Source organism: Anthonomus grandis, chromosome 5, assembly GCF_022605725.1.
Source record: "Anthonomus grandis grandis chromosome 5, icAntGran1.3, whole genome shotgun sequence".
Lineage (NCBI taxonomy): Eukaryota > Metazoa > Arthropoda > Insecta > Coleoptera > Curculionidae > Anthonomus > Anthonomus grandis.
In genome coordinates, this window is record NC_065550.1 from 28,209,386 (window position 1) to 28,224,693 (window position 15,308).

A 15,308-nucleotide genomic window follows, 5' to 3' on the forward strand; every position below is an offset into this window, starting at 1 on the left:
ACTTAAGCACGTACCCTTTAATACGAACATATAAAAAACCTTAATATTCCTTATTTCCATGAGCAATCCACATTTTACAACGGGTCATTAATTTACCGCCAAATTATCTGTCATCAATGTCAATTTGACTTACTTTTAAAAAGCGAATTAACAACATAAACAAAAGGGAAGAGAGAAAAGTTCTGCATAGTTTCCTTACATTATAACTACCCAATAGTTTCCTCAAATAAGATGGACAGAAAGCTGCTACAAACTACTGCTCAGAGACTAAATGTTTACGATGAAGCGATTCTGAAGTAAGACTAATGCATTAACATAACATTAAAACCATATTAACTGAGATTCTTAGGAAGTCTGAAGAGTTTATACGCCTCTACCAAACCAAAGCGTTAGTTAAAACCTTGGATGATCAAGCTAAAACAGTTCTTTGCTTAGATTTAGCAGCCCAATTGATAGGAAGCAGCTTCGACAAGGTAAAGTCCTCACAGTCGCTTCTACATTGACTTTCACTTAATTTTTAGTCAGTAGCTTTAGCATTGTGTGGTCTTAAAAGATCTGCATACCAAAACAGTCTAAATAACCTGGAAAAAATTTTGGGCCTGGATAAACCTCTCACAATTTCAGACGGTTGTATACAATTAGGCTGTACAGCTATTAAGGAAGATGCTGAAGACATTTTACAGAAATATAAGCAAATAGATCATAAAGTTAAAGATATGGATCATCCGCAGTATGTTGCTGTTGCTATCTATTTGGCTTGCAAGTAAGTTTTTACTTCTTGAGATCCTATAAAAACTTTCTGTGTTTTTTATAATACAAATCTTTGCTAATGGTAGAGGTGTAAAGCTTTAACAGACATAAACATGTTTGTAATGGACATCATGTTTATGGGCAAAAACTCTCCAAAAATGTGTTTCTTATCTCGGCAATTTTAATGTTAATTATCCTAAATTTTTAAATCACTAATTTAGCTCTATACTTTAATAAGTGATTTAGTTTATAAAAACCAATGTATTAGATGGTATCTTTGAAAATCAGCTGCATCGAACCCTAGCATGAAATAATTTATTTATTTATTAAGTCTAGAGGATACAAACAGATAAAAGCTAAAAATAGTATCCTGATATTACAATAATAATTTAATCTTACTATAAAGCCCTATCCTAAGCAATAACAACCTTTAAGTAATGTCTTACTAAATACTTACTCAAATTTAATTTTACACAGTGTTGGGTTATACAGGGTGTTCTGTTGATCATGTTACAAACTTCTAGGGCAGATAGAAAACATCAAAAGAAAAACAAAAGTTCATATAAACATGGGTCCGGAAAAGCTTCCTCAGGGAGCTAGAGCTCTTTGAAAATAACCTTAAAAAACTAGTTTTTTTTTAATAGCTCCGGAACTACTTTAGCTACTGCAACCAATTTTGGGAGGTAAATTATTGTTAGTATGTACGTTTATTCTTTTGAACCTACTAAATAAAAAAAATGTTTCCCAGGGGCTTCAGAATCAGGGGGGTATTTGGTAAATTTAGGCCCATTTCTTTAAGACTTTAATTTCTGCCCGTTTGGGCATTAGGTTATGATGTTCCTATGCTTTTTACATAAAAAAGGTGCTCTTAGTAAAAGTCGGTAAATGGTAAATATCACCGTTTTTGTGAAAATTGATGAAAAGCAAGTTATGAGATGACAAAAATGAATTACCTATTATTATTAATAAACAATTAAAAAAAAAATCTGGCGTAAATAAAAAATAAATGTTTAAAAAAAGTTAAGGTAGCCACTTTATTAAATTGGTACTCAAATTAATTAACTGTCACTTTAATTACCTTGAGGCATAAAATGTTTAAATGATTTTAAGTGAAATAAAAAACCAACAAATTAACAATTTTAGAAACGTAAACAAATTTTATTAAAGAGTGGTATTACAAAAATAAACTTAAAATATTAATCGCTCAAAATGCCGGCCGCCACGATCGATACATTTATTGTATCTACGCACCATATTAAGGTTGACGTGGTTAAAAATATCAGGCGTGGTTTGGATTATTTCAGCAGCTGCGGAAATTCTGGCCACCAGGTCTTCTTCTGACGGGAGTTTCATATACGAGACTTTTCATATGCCCCCAAAGAAAAAAATCTAAGGGTGTCAAATCTGGTGAGCGCGCTGGCCAGATGACAGGGCCTCCGCGGCCAATCCAGCGCCTTCCAAAATTTTCATTTATAAACTCACGGACAATAAGTGAAAAATGAGCTGGCGCTCCATCGTGTTGTAGCCATAAGTTCTGTCGTATATTTAGGGGCAGATCATCTAATAGTTCTGGCAGTACATTTCTTAAAAAATTTAAATAAATATTTCCCGTTAAACGAGGAGGCAACATAATTGGACCAATTAAGCGTTCTCCAACAATGCCGGTCCACATATTGACCAAAAACTTATGTTGATAGCTCCTAAAATGAATACCATAAGGGTTTTCCTCACTCCACACATGATTATTCTTAGAATTAAAAATGCCTTCTTTTGAAGTTGCAGTTCTTCTGTACACCGGTCAAGAAACCACTGGCAAAAATTCACGCGGGGCATAAAATCATTGGGTCCTAATGATTGCACCTTTTGCAGGTGGTAGGGCCGAAGAAGCTGTTCCTTAACAACGTTCCATACCCTAACATGATTTACATGCATCGCATCAGCTACTGCTCGAGTACTTACTGATGGGTTATCTTCAAAAGCACTTCTTCCTCAAAATCCGGGATTCGGATGTTCTTTTGCGCGCCATTATCTTGGCGTTTTAGTTTAACGGAGCCAGTCTCCCTGAGCCGTTGATTGACCCTTTCAAAAAGATTCGCCTTTCGGGAAACCGCTCTTCATATAGTCGAGAAGCAGCTCTACCATTACATCGAACTTCCTCATAAATTAAAAGCATATCGGCGTATTCAGCAAAAGTGTAATCTTCCATTACTTAACCGTAATTAAAAGGAAATTAATATCATGTAAAAAATACTGACAGTGACAAATTTAAAAAATACTGACACTGGCAATGAATTAGCATTATTATTATCATTAAAATAATTAATTCAGGCTGTATCTTAGTTTGGTTTTAGTCAATTTCCACAAAAACGGTGATATTTACCGACTTTTACTAAGAGCACCTTTTTTATGTAAAAAGCATAGGAACATCATAAACTAATGCCCAAACGGGCAGAAATTAAAGTCTTAAAGAAATGGCCCTAAATTTACCAAATACCCCCCTGATTCTGAAGCCCCTGGGAAATTTTTTTTAATTTAGTAGGTTTTAAAGAATAAACGTACTAACAAAAATTTACCTCTCAAAATTGGTTGCGGTAGCTAAAGTAGTTCCGGAGCTATTAAAAAAAAAAACTAGTTTTTAAAGGTTATTTTCAAAGAGCTCTATCTCCCTGAGGAAGCTTTTTTGGACCCATGTTTATATGAACTTTTGTTTTTCTTTTGACGTTTTCTATTTGCCCTAGAAGTTTGTAACATGATCAACGGAACACCCTGTATATCACAAAACAATTACCTATGACCTACCTAGTTTTAGGAACTTAAAATTATTACAATGGAAAAAACAGCCTTTAACATTCTTACCAAAGGGTAGTTCTGGTAATAATTCATTCTACAATACAAAATAGATCATGATTTCTAAGTCTACATGCAGGTACATTAAACATAATTTTAGAAAGAATATTTGGAGAGTTTAACAAGTTGTTAATGATGTTAAATAATTCTAAAACATCAGACATAGTACATCTTTTTTCAAGTTCTGGAAAGTTAAAATGAGATTGGGCTAATGTGCAGTTGTGGTTCACAATTTGGCAATTAATTTTATAACATAGCCTTAAAAACATATTCTGGATTTTCTCAAGTCTATTAATGTTGTTTTAGTATTCAGGGTCCCATAATACTAATGGAAATTGTAGCTTACAAAAGACATAGGAATAATAAAGTGTTATCATTATTTTATTAAATTGCACATTGTTCTTTTATAAAACCTAAGATTCTATCATCAATATGTAGAGAAAAAGTAATTTTTTAGTCAAATAGGACCCCTGGATCTTTTATACAGTGTGGCCCATTTGTTTTCGGGTCACCCTGATAAAAAGTTTATTTTTGGTGCGATTTTGCTCGGGTTTTTTTTAAATGTTAGGTCCAGAAAAACTGCATCATTATAACAAAAAAAAATTCTGCCATGCAAATTCCAAGGCCTACTAATGTCAGTTTTTAAGGGCCAAATTTTAAGAAACCATGCTAGGCATTTTTTTAGCAAAAAATTGTGCACACCACTGGATTCGGCATCCCCCAAAACGGCCTTATACCAAATTTCACCAAAAAATATTAAGTAATAACAATTTTATAACAAAAAATAAAAAGGGAAATTATGCATTTATTTACATTTAAAAATGTGTAGATAGCCATGAAAAAAACAAATTGAACAAAGATAATACAAGCAAATAACAATTTCAAACTAAATACAAATAAAAACAAACAATAAACTAACAAAAATAAATACAAATAAAATAAAAACAACAAACAAAAAAATTAAAAATTAACCGCTACTAAATTTTTGAAATTTCTACTAATCTACCATTGTTTTCTATGCATTTTACATTCCTTTTGGCTACATTTAAAATAACTCTACGGACTTGCTCTGGAGTAATTTCTGAACAAACCTGTATTATTCTGACTTGTAGATCTTCTAAATTTTGAGGTCTTGATTTGTACACTTTTTCTTTAAGTAAGCCCCAGAGAAAAAAATTGAGTGGCGTTACGTCAGGGGATCTCGGTGGCCACTCAACGAAAGGACTGTTTCGTCCTACCCAACAGTTTTCAAAATGTTGATTTAACTAGTCTCTTACTAAACGAGCATTATGGACAGGACAACCATCTAATTGAAACTTCAAATTAAGGTGATATCTTAAGGGTAAATCTTCTAATGCGTTCGAAAATTCATTCTCAAGAAAATTCAAAAATTCAATTGTATTCAAATTACCATTAAAGAAAAAAGGGCCAATAATTTTGTTGCTTAGTATTCCACACCAAACGTTAATTTTTTGCGAATACTGTCTCCTTGCATATATTATAAATTCTGGATTCTGCACGGACCAGTGGCGGCAATTTTGACTGGAGACTACGCCATTTGTGGTAAAAGTGGGTTCATCGCTAACAAGGATTTCATCTAGAAAGTTTCTGTTGTTTAAATATTCTCCCTGAAGCCAATAGCAAAACTCTAATCTTCTTGCCTGGTCACCATCCTCTAAGGTGTGCAAAAATTTTGGCTTAAATGCTTTTATGTTATTTCTTTGCAAACATCTTCTTATACTTTCTCTGGGGATGTTAAGGACCAAACTAGCCGTTCTGACACTACTTAGAGGATTGCCGTTAAAATATTCCAAAATGTAATTTTCATTTCTTCTGAGCCTACGCCGTCCATTATGTCTATTTTTAAGTAGATTTTTCGAAACAGATCCTGTTTCATTGAAAATTTTATTAACACGTTGCAGAGTACTTAGACTTACTGGTCTATCAGGATGCCTAATATTAAATTCTCTGGCAGCTTCTCTCATCGAACGCGTGTTACCACCAACAAGACGAACAATTTCAATTTTTTCTCTTAAATTTAAATTTTCCATGATTACTAATACGATCTAAACACGTTTGACTATTACCACTTTTGACAGTTAGATGTCAAATGTGACAATTCAATATTTCAATAATTTTTAGACACAATAGAGTTCAATATTTCAATAATTTTTAGAGACAATTTAGAAGTAAAGCGCTTTTCTTTTTTTTATCATAAAATTGTTATTATTTAATATTTTTTGGTGAAATTTGGTATAAGGCCGTTTTGGGGGAAGCCGAATCCAGTGGTGTGCACAATTTTTTGCTAAAAAAATGCCTAGCATGGTTTCTTAAAATTTTGCCCTTAAAAACTGACATTAGTAGGCCTTGGAATTTGCATGGTAGAATTTTTTTTTGTTATAATGATGCAGTTTTTCTGGACCTAACATTTAAAAAAAACCCGAGCAAAAACGCACCAAAAATAAACTTTTGACCAGTGTTGACTTTTTTATACAGTGTGACCCGAAAACAAATGGGTCACACTGTATAAGAAACCCTTTTCAAAGAATCATTTCCCAATTTGTGTTCCAATTAATAATTGTAGTACCCCGAGAATAACATAATACAGAACACTTATCAAAGTTTAAATATAATTTGTTCTCATTGCAAAATTCTATTAGGTTTTTATTCTATTAGCTGCTTTTTTGTAGAATTTCACAATCCAAAACAGAACTTATTGGTAGAAAAATTTTAAGATCAGTGTATCAAAGGAATAGAGGCAAAATGAAAACATAACTTTATATTATTGATGTAAACGTAATTTGGTCATTATTCAATTTTGTTTTTGTAAAAACACCTCTCCCTAATAATTCTTCTTCACCTAGACCAATTGATAAGCAATTGTCCTTTTGTAGAGCAAAAAAAGTTTCTATAGACAAAACTCGTTTGGCATTATTAAGTAGACTTAAACCATCCCAATGGCGGGAGCTGGTCGCCTCATTTGAGAATTTGGGCTTAAGTAAAAAGGCAACTAGACAAAAGAACAAAGAAATTAATAAAATGGAAGAAGAATATATGATTGAGACAGGTATACCTACTGTCTATGCACCTAAATATATTTGGTATGTTGTACTATTTATTATTTTAGATGATCAAGAGGCAAAAAACAAACAGGAACAAGAAGAAGAGGAGGATTATGAAATTTGGAAAAATAGGATTTTAAAAGAAGCTTATAAGGAATTAAAGCAAAGGGGACAAACTATTGATTCAGTAAAATAAAATTTCATAAATAAATTAACATCTTCAAGGTAAATTTAATTAACAATACAAGTTTCTTTGGACTTTTTTTATACAATCACAGAAGTCAAAATACTGCCATATTTTTCAACCCATTTTAAATTCTCCTTTGCAATATTGACTGCCTCAATGGGTTTTCCACTAACTATTCGATTAAGGTCTATGTAGGCTTGAATCTGGAAAAATGCGTAGTTTATTGTATGGAACCATTTTTGGGAATATTTTAGTGAATACTTACATAGTCAATGTTCTCTTGTACAAATATCTTTTTCGCTGTTTTTATCAAAAGGTCTCCCTGGCTGTATAACCAACTAAAATTAGAAAGAAATATTGTTTTGTTAGGGTTATCCATTATCAATAAATAAATTATAAAATAGTATGTTAGTTAAATGCTTTTTTTTAAGATAAATATTTTAAATTCCTTATAAGTTTTTCGGTTATGGAATATTAACTTTAAATTTTCTTAATTGGTTATGTCTTCATACACTTACTAGCTATCAATGGCAAAATCTCTTGGGCTGACATATTTAATAACCGTGGATATTTTGTCTTTGCCATCACTTATCAAACCATTCAGCATGGTGTCATAGAAAACTCGTGGGAATAGTGGTAATATCCACCTGTTGGTCAACTCAAGACTCCTAAAAAAATATAATGTAAAAACTGTCATTGTAGTAAGTCGATAAGTCCTACTCGTTTAACCACAGTTCATTCTTGAAACACGTCAACGCCTTTGCATAATCCTTTTGTTCAAAGGGCAAAATTGATTCTTGTAATAGTGAACTTATCACTTGGAAGGTATTCTTGGCATCGCTGTCGTTCACGTTCGCCACACTTGCGCACAAAATGACGTCCCTGTAGTTGCTGTCAATACTAAAAAGAGTTTAACGGTCTATATTAAATGTATTTAGTACGTCAAAATTATAAATATACAGTAGTATCATCCTTAATAATCAACTTTTATATGTTTAAGGATTTATTTATTTATTACCTCTGGGGCTCATTTAGGAAAGCTGCATATTCTGTTTGCGCCCAACTGATACATTGCTCGTGGCCCAGCCTACATGCCCATTGAAGAATTAGATTTCTTTTTAAGATTTCTGTATGGGATACGTCCTGGATGCTGTCTGGTATTATTACTTGAGGGGTCACTATGTCCAGGATTTTTTTCTAAAATAAGAAATTGTCTAACATGCTGTTTGTTAAAATCTTTTCTGATAGCAAATATTAATCGGGGAACATTATATCATCAAAGTTCTTTCAATTTATTATTTAGTTCAATTTATTATTAGTGCCTGGTTTTATTTGAATATTTCTAATAATATATTGTGCTACATAGAGAAAAAACAATAACATTTCATATTTGTACAGCATATGCCATTAGTGATAAAAAAATAAATACACGTTATTCTTTGCCAGTTTAATTTGTAATTATGAATAAATAATTTATTTCTTACACGTTTTATAGTGGACAAAAAAATAAGAGTATTTTTCAAAAATGGCCATAAAAATTTATAATTACAATGTACCGCAAAACAAGCGAGTCAGTACTTGGTAGAATAACCTTTATTCTTGAGGACGGCTGCGCATCTTCGTGGCATCGAATCGATCAACTTTTGGCATGTTTCAACTGGGATGGAATACGAAACTTCCTGAACTTCCTTCCATAAATTTTGTTTATTTGTTGTGTTTTTACAAGCTATTTAAGGTTTTTCAGCTCCTTCCAAAGCTTTTCAATAGCGTTAAGGTCAGGCGATTGTGATGGCCATTCCAGAACCGAAACCCTATTTTGTGTAAACCACTGTTTAACAATCCGTGCCGTATGTTTAGGGTCGTTATCTTGTGGATACACCCACCTTATAGGCATTTTTTCTTTGGCATATGGTAGCATGACTCTATCGAAGATATCAAAATAAATTTATTTTGTCATGGTCTCTTTAATCCAAAATATGGGACGTACTCCATTGTAGGAAAAATAGCCCCACAGTTTGATACTTCCATCTTATATTCTTAATTTTTCGTCCTTCTAACGAATAATCTTCCATCTGATCCTAATAAGTTAATCTTCGTCTCATCACTAAAAAGTATGTTGCACCAATTTCTCTGACAATTTTCATTAAAATTATTCTTAATAAATGCCAGTCTTTGTTTTATATCTTTTTGCTTAGAAATGGGACTTTTCTGGCCACTCGACCATATAATTTTTGGTCTTCTTATCGTCCTAGTGCTAAGTTTCGTTTTATAAAGATTGATGTGGAAAAAAGGTTGTTTACTGACTTACAATAAGCTTATTAGTCTTCCGTGTGGTTTTTCTTGGACGGCCTCGATTTTCAGGAACATTTTCCGTTTTATTTTGAGTTTTTAAAACTCTGAAGTTTACACAAGATTATCTTTTAAGCTTATTCGCAATAAATGCATAGGATTTATCTTGACTCCTCAAATGCAAAATTAGACGCGTTTCTTCGGTGCTACAATGCTTTGCGCGACCCATATTTACCAACGCGATGCAACGATCTTGTTGAAACTGACTTGTATTTATGGAAAATATCAAAAACAAATCTTTTATCCGAATAAACAGAGACCAAATAGTTACAATAAAGAAATACTCTTATTTTTTTGTCCACAAGATTTTTAAACAATAGTAAAAAAAAGTTGCTTTTAAAACATAAGGCATTCTTGGTTGATTTATAAATTTTATCAAGCAAACAGATTAAATGCCGGAAGAAAATTCGTATTATTTTACTTGCAAATTCCAACGTATAGCGAATAGCCATAACTGTAAATAGGATATGTTTACAATTTTTTTAAAAGGAACTTTGTGGAAATAAATAGGCTACTTATGAAGTGCAAGGATTTGTTTTAGGTTTACCTCATAAATACAGCCAACATGTTCAAAATCCTTACTAAATTAATATGAAAACTTTACTATTTAAAAGCCAAATTATTGGTTTAAAACATAGACTTCTAGTCTAATGTTCTACTTGAAAAATAATCTGCACAAAATTATAATCTTAAGTAAATAGAATCGATAGAATTACTTCAACAGGAATTAAATATTTGTTACCTTCTACAGGTACGTAATTACTTTGTTCATGATTTGCTCTTTTAGTCAGGCCTTTTAGTTAAGGTAAAGTAAGTACAAAGATTTTAATGTCATCAAACTTTTTTAGCTTTTTAAACATAGTTGTCACAACCTTCTGTCTTTCTTAGCAACAAACTTAAAGAGATTCAAGAAATACAAAAATAACTCCAATTGTCAAGGAAAACAGTTAAGCAGTTAAAAAAAGAACAGGATAAACTTCAATTTCAAATAAAAGACAGCAAGGCCTTGTGAGATCAAACACAAGCTTTTAGTGATTACAGAGAATATAATGTGATGGGTCTAGGAGAGTTTCGAGATCAGATTTCATATATAAAGAGAATATTTCAAGAATTAAAAGTTGAAGTGTCTGAAAATGCAATGCAAATAAGCCTCTTTCTATCCTCTCTTTTAGGGCAAAGAAAATAAAGGATGAAATAATTAGAACTGGAAACGTCAAGGGTAAACTGGAATCAAACACATTTTTCTAAACAATGATTATAATTAAGATCTTCACAGCATCTCTCTGAAATAATGGCCTTTATATCAAGTGATAATAACAATTATCAAAATTATCTCAAATTTACAAGGACGTGTGTGAATTTTACCGTGATATGTGCATAGAAAAGCAAAATGGATTAAATATTCTCTATATATGAACTCTAGGTCATTAAAAAATAAACTTACTGAAGTTTAGGTTTTATTATCAGAATTTCGATAGGATATATCTATTATAATCGTGCCAGGAAGCTGAGAAACATGATTACGGTTTACCTGGTTTCAATGCAGATTTTGTAAGTAAAAGTGGTGGAGAATGTGCGATTTATGTAAAAGAGACCCTTGATTACGACCCTATAAAAGCTACTAATAGTCATGCATAAGTCCATTGTCTATAAGTGGAAGTTCTTGTAGCGATCACGATTTGCAAGTTTTAAAGTCAAAGAGTTCAGAAAACAAGCAAAACACTCATATTTTGCTAGAGAATTTGGAAAAGCTACTCTAGGAAAATATAACAAGTTAAAAGTTTGGTCCTGTTCTTTGCAAGGTAATAAATATAGTCTTAAAAAGTGAAAGTGTTCCTATAGGTATTAAAATCGCCAAATGGAGCCTCTTATATAACGGTGCTGATCAATACTCATCAGAAAATTATTGCTCAATCTCAGTGTTACGAGTAATATCTAAAATATTTTAAAGAAATACTGTAAATTATAAAACTGGAGAACAACTTCTGCTGCAATTAATTTATAATTTGAATTATAAGCTGTCGTTGATTCACATGTACAAGTCTCTTGACTTGCGAAATGTCACAGGTGGCGTACTACAAGGCTCAATCTTAGGTCCAACTCTATTTCTTCTTTATATGAACTCCGTTTTAAATCTGAATAGTTAAAAGGCAAAATAAGATTAAAATGCTGATGTTACTCTTGGCTCTTTAATTGAGAGTATAAAAGAAAATATAAAACATGACTTAAGTCTCCTTCGACACTGGCTAATATCTCTTAAACTTACCTTAAATATTAAAAAATCAGGATACATATTTGTTTCCTTTCGAAAGAATATCAAGTAATGCTTTTCGGAGTTCAGAACGTAAAATACTGGAGTTCTATTAAAATTCTTGGTCTTTGGATTGATGAGGTTCTTAGTTGGGAACAACACATTGAAATTTAAAAAAATTAATTAGATGCACCTGTGTACAGTACATATTTTCTATTCTCTTGTTCACTGTGATAAGTGTCATATACAATATTTGAAAAGTCTATGGTTTCCGCAACACCACAGTATTTAATAAAACTTTACAAAATCGGACAATCAAAAATATTCATAATTTACCAACTCAGTATGAAATTATATCTTTGGAGAGTATTTGTAATTGTCAGATGTCTGTTAATATTTATCAAATTACACGAGGACTTTTCACGACATTTCAATATTAGCTTTGACCTCAGAAGTACTGTCCATAATTATGATACTCTGGGACAGAATGATTTATATTTACTAAGATTCTCATCAAAGTGCGGAAAATGTATTATTTACCATAGTGGTGTAAAAGGGCGGTTTAAAATAAGAGTTAGAATGCTTAAATCATAGTAAAATTACTATACTCTTATGCCATTCTTGTCATCTGGATTTATTTTTGTTTTAAAAATGTTTAAGTATTTTATATATACTATAATACTAACGATTTGCATTATGTAATGGTCATTTATATTGCCCTACACTCTATTGCTTAGGTAAGTTTGTTGATAAGTAGTGATCAAAAGATGAATCCATATAGATATTTGTATTTCTGGGGTTTTATAAATAAACATGTTAATATATTTTCAATTTTTTTTTTTACATTTATAGATATAATTAATTTGAGGGTAGCAGTCAGATTAATTAGTTGGGTAGTTAGGGAAGTGTTGATTTGAATGTCTTTTTTGCTCATTTTCTGGGCAAATTTTCACTATTCTTGAGATTTTTTTATGAAAGAATTGGAAAATTCTTAAAAGGGTTTTAGTCCCAATTTCTTACCCAAAATTTATTAATACAAGGGAACGTTTTTTGGTTCTTAAAAACTGAGTTAGAGACAATTTCATGAACTGAGGTCTAACAGCTACCAATTTTGAAGGGTTTCTGAGGATGGATTTGAAGATAAAAACGAAATAATCTTGACATTTTTTTTCTAATTTTTTCAGTTTTTCTTATGCAATATTTTCATATAAGAACGATTCTTGTACCTTTAAAACTTCCTTAGTTACAACACAATTTTAGCAACCAAGATCCATCAAATTTGAAGTTTTTTAAACGCATATTTTAATATCAAGACTGAAACATTTGATATAATTTAGGAACCACATAAAGTATTTTTGTTTTCTTTCGAAAATATAAAAGGATTCCTGAAGATGGTTCTAATGATAAAAACACGGTTATATATGTCTATATTTTCATTCGCACTCCAAACACTTCAAGAGATGGCGAAGTTAGTGAATTCACAAATCCAGCCAATTGTCCGGTAAGTTCTACGTGATAATTCAGTAGTCACAATATTGTGTGCTTATACGAGTAATCTTACCTTAAGGGCTGCTGAAGTAACGTCATCCTGTAACCTCTCATACAAATATTGCATTTCAGTAAAGAAAGTATACCAGGGTGGATATTCGGTCTCGTATTGCAAATATTCAGCCAATTTAAAAGCTCTTGCGTAGTTCGCTTTGATTTCCTCGTCAGTGCCATCTACTGATCTTGCCAGATTGAAGGCGTCGTCCAACAATTGTGCCCTATTCAGCACGTTTATAGTTGACCAAGTGGTTGGATTATTTAAAACAGTAATTAATCTATTCCAGAGAGTTTCATCATAATTCACTCGGTAGAACCCTAAAAAGTCATAACAAAACTCTTCAAATATCAGAGTTTTTAAAGGACTTACCAGCAGCTTGTAGATTAACAACAATCCATCCGGCATCCGGAAGGGTTACACTAAAGTCGGAAATTTTGTCTGGAGCAGTCCAGTCGAAGACTATGCTATCAAAGTCCGGATTTTCCGAGGTTGTATAGGTCAAAGGAATCCACCACGTTGATGTCAGGTTTTCGCCAGTTTTGTTAAGTGATGATGAGAATTTGGACTAAAGTAATGATTGCTAAATGATAGAAAATATAGGAGAATGTTTTCTGGAACTTACGGCCTTTATAGTAACTTTGTTGTCACTGGACAACGAGACATCTAGTACTGGATAGCCTTTGTCATAAATCCAGGAGTTATAGACAGTTTTTAAGTCGACAGATTGGTCTTCAATGGTTTTTTGGAAGGCGTCAAGGAGAGTTTCGCTGGTAACTGTACTGTATTTGCTAAAAAGAAGTTAATTGAGCTTATTAGAAGCCCAGTTTATTCGAAGTAAATGTAGCGCTGATCTGAGTCTCCTAGGCAAACGAATCTATTAAAGTAACTACAAGTTGTTCTTACTTTTCATTTAAATAAGTGTTTAAAGCCTTTTGAAACACGTCTGTCCCAAATTGCAAAAACAACATCTTAAGAATCGTTGCGCCTTTCGAGTAAGACACGTCACCGTAAGAAGCATCAAAATCAGCATTGGTAGTAACATTTGAAGCATCACTCGACAACGCCAACGTATCCGGATAGGCATCGATTTTCATCACTTTCTGCTGTTCTTTCACTATGAATTGCGGCAGCATCTGGTAGTCAGATGATAACTGAAAAAGTCTTCATTAAAACAGGAAAAGCCTTATGGCATCAGCACGTACCAACTGTGTCAAATGATATTCGAAAAATTTACCGAATCCTTCGTTGAGCCAAGTTTCCGACCACCATTGGGCCGTCACGTAGTCACCGAACCACTGACGGCCGATACCGTAGGCCAAGATTTCGGTTATTGTCTGGATGTCTCTCGCTGCAGTTCGGTCTGTTCCTTCATCTATGAGAAGCTGCTCTCTGGATAAAGAGAAATTATTTGAGGGACCAATAAGCTAGAGCACTAAAGCCGGCCGCACACCTAAGTTACAAATGTGGCGCCACATTTGTCTTTCGACATAATTTCGTTTTCAACATTTTGTACATTTGCCACAAATGCGGTACAAGCACGCACATCAGGGTTTAGTTAGTCTGTTCCGCATTTGTAGCCATGCCGTCGTCTGATGACGATGATTTTATGATGTGGCAACTATTAAGGCAAAACCGAAGAAAACGTCGTTACTGGGTTCATCCCTATAACAATGGTTGTTCCAAAAAGAGAAATTTTGAAGTATCAAAGCAATTAAATGATTATGAAAAATTTCAAGCTTACTATAGAATAGTTCTATGGTTGGAACTTTTGGTGTGATGCTCAAATTATGAGACAATTTTATCACTAACCAAAACTCTTTATTTTTAATCTCGACACGTGTTTCGCTAACGATGTTAGCATCTTCGGGAGAAGATTAAAACTAAACTAAAACTATTTACATTGTACTAATGATGTAACTAATAGAGCGGAAAAAGCAATGAAGCATGGCCAAACAAATTTTAAACACTAACTAAACTATATAATTGACTATAAGGGATTGGGCCTTTATCCCTGTTAAAAATGTTTTTCTGATTTTTGAAAATTGCTAAACTTTGGTATGCATCTAATTTTCTATTGTTTTTAACTGGCTTAAGTAATGTTAAGTTGTCTATCCCTACAAAGTGACCAGTGTTTAAAACATGTTCAGCCACACTTGACTTTTCAACTCTTCCATATTTCACATGAGCTACATGTTCTTTAAATCTGACATTAATTGATCTTCTGGTTTGTCCTATGCATTTTTTATCACAATCGTTGCAATTAATCTCATAGATCGCAGACTTTTCATGGGTCTTTATTTTATCTTTTGGATTTCC

At 32.5% G+C, this 15,308-nt stretch overlaps 2 protein-coding genes across 2 annotated transcripts in view; one reads left to right on the forward strand and one right to left on the reverse strand.

The window, feature by feature from the left end:
- Positions 1-7,257, forward strand: LOC126736673 (origin recognition complex subunit 6). Its single transcript, XM_050441156.1, has 5 exons — positions 1-296; positions 350-473; positions 522-763; positions 6,492-6,664; positions 6,725-7,257. The coding sequence occupies exons 1-5, from the start codon at positions 232-234 to the stop codon at positions 6,853-6,855; spliced, it is 735 nt and encodes a 244-aa protein (XP_050297113.1). The 5' UTR covers positions 1-231; the 3' UTR covers positions 6,856-7,257.
- The window catches only part of LOC126736668 (aminopeptidase N-like), a 24,718-nt gene continuing 16,276 nt past the window's right edge, over positions 6,867-15,308 (reverse strand). The window contains exons 8-17 of the mRNA XM_050441141.1: positions 14,195-14,381; positions 13,896-14,143; positions 13,615-13,780; positions 13,362-13,557; positions 13,008-13,309; positions 7,865-8,043; positions 7,567-7,746; positions 7,365-7,514; positions 7,112-7,184; positions 6,867-7,049 (exon numbers count right to left, since the gene is read on the reverse strand). Of these exons, the coding sequence (XP_050297098.1) occupies positions 6,924-7,049; positions 7,112-7,184; positions 7,365-7,514; positions 7,567-7,746; positions 7,865-8,043; positions 13,008-13,309; positions 13,362-13,557; positions 13,615-13,780; positions 13,896-14,143; positions 14,195-14,381 (1,807 nt within the window). The 3' untranslated portion in view covers positions 6,867-6,923. The remainder of the gene's footprint in view (positions 7,050-7,111; positions 7,185-7,364; positions 7,515-7,566; positions 7,747-7,864; positions 8,044-13,007; positions 13,310-13,361; positions 13,558-13,614; positions 13,781-13,895; positions 14,144-14,194; positions 14,382-15,308) is intronic.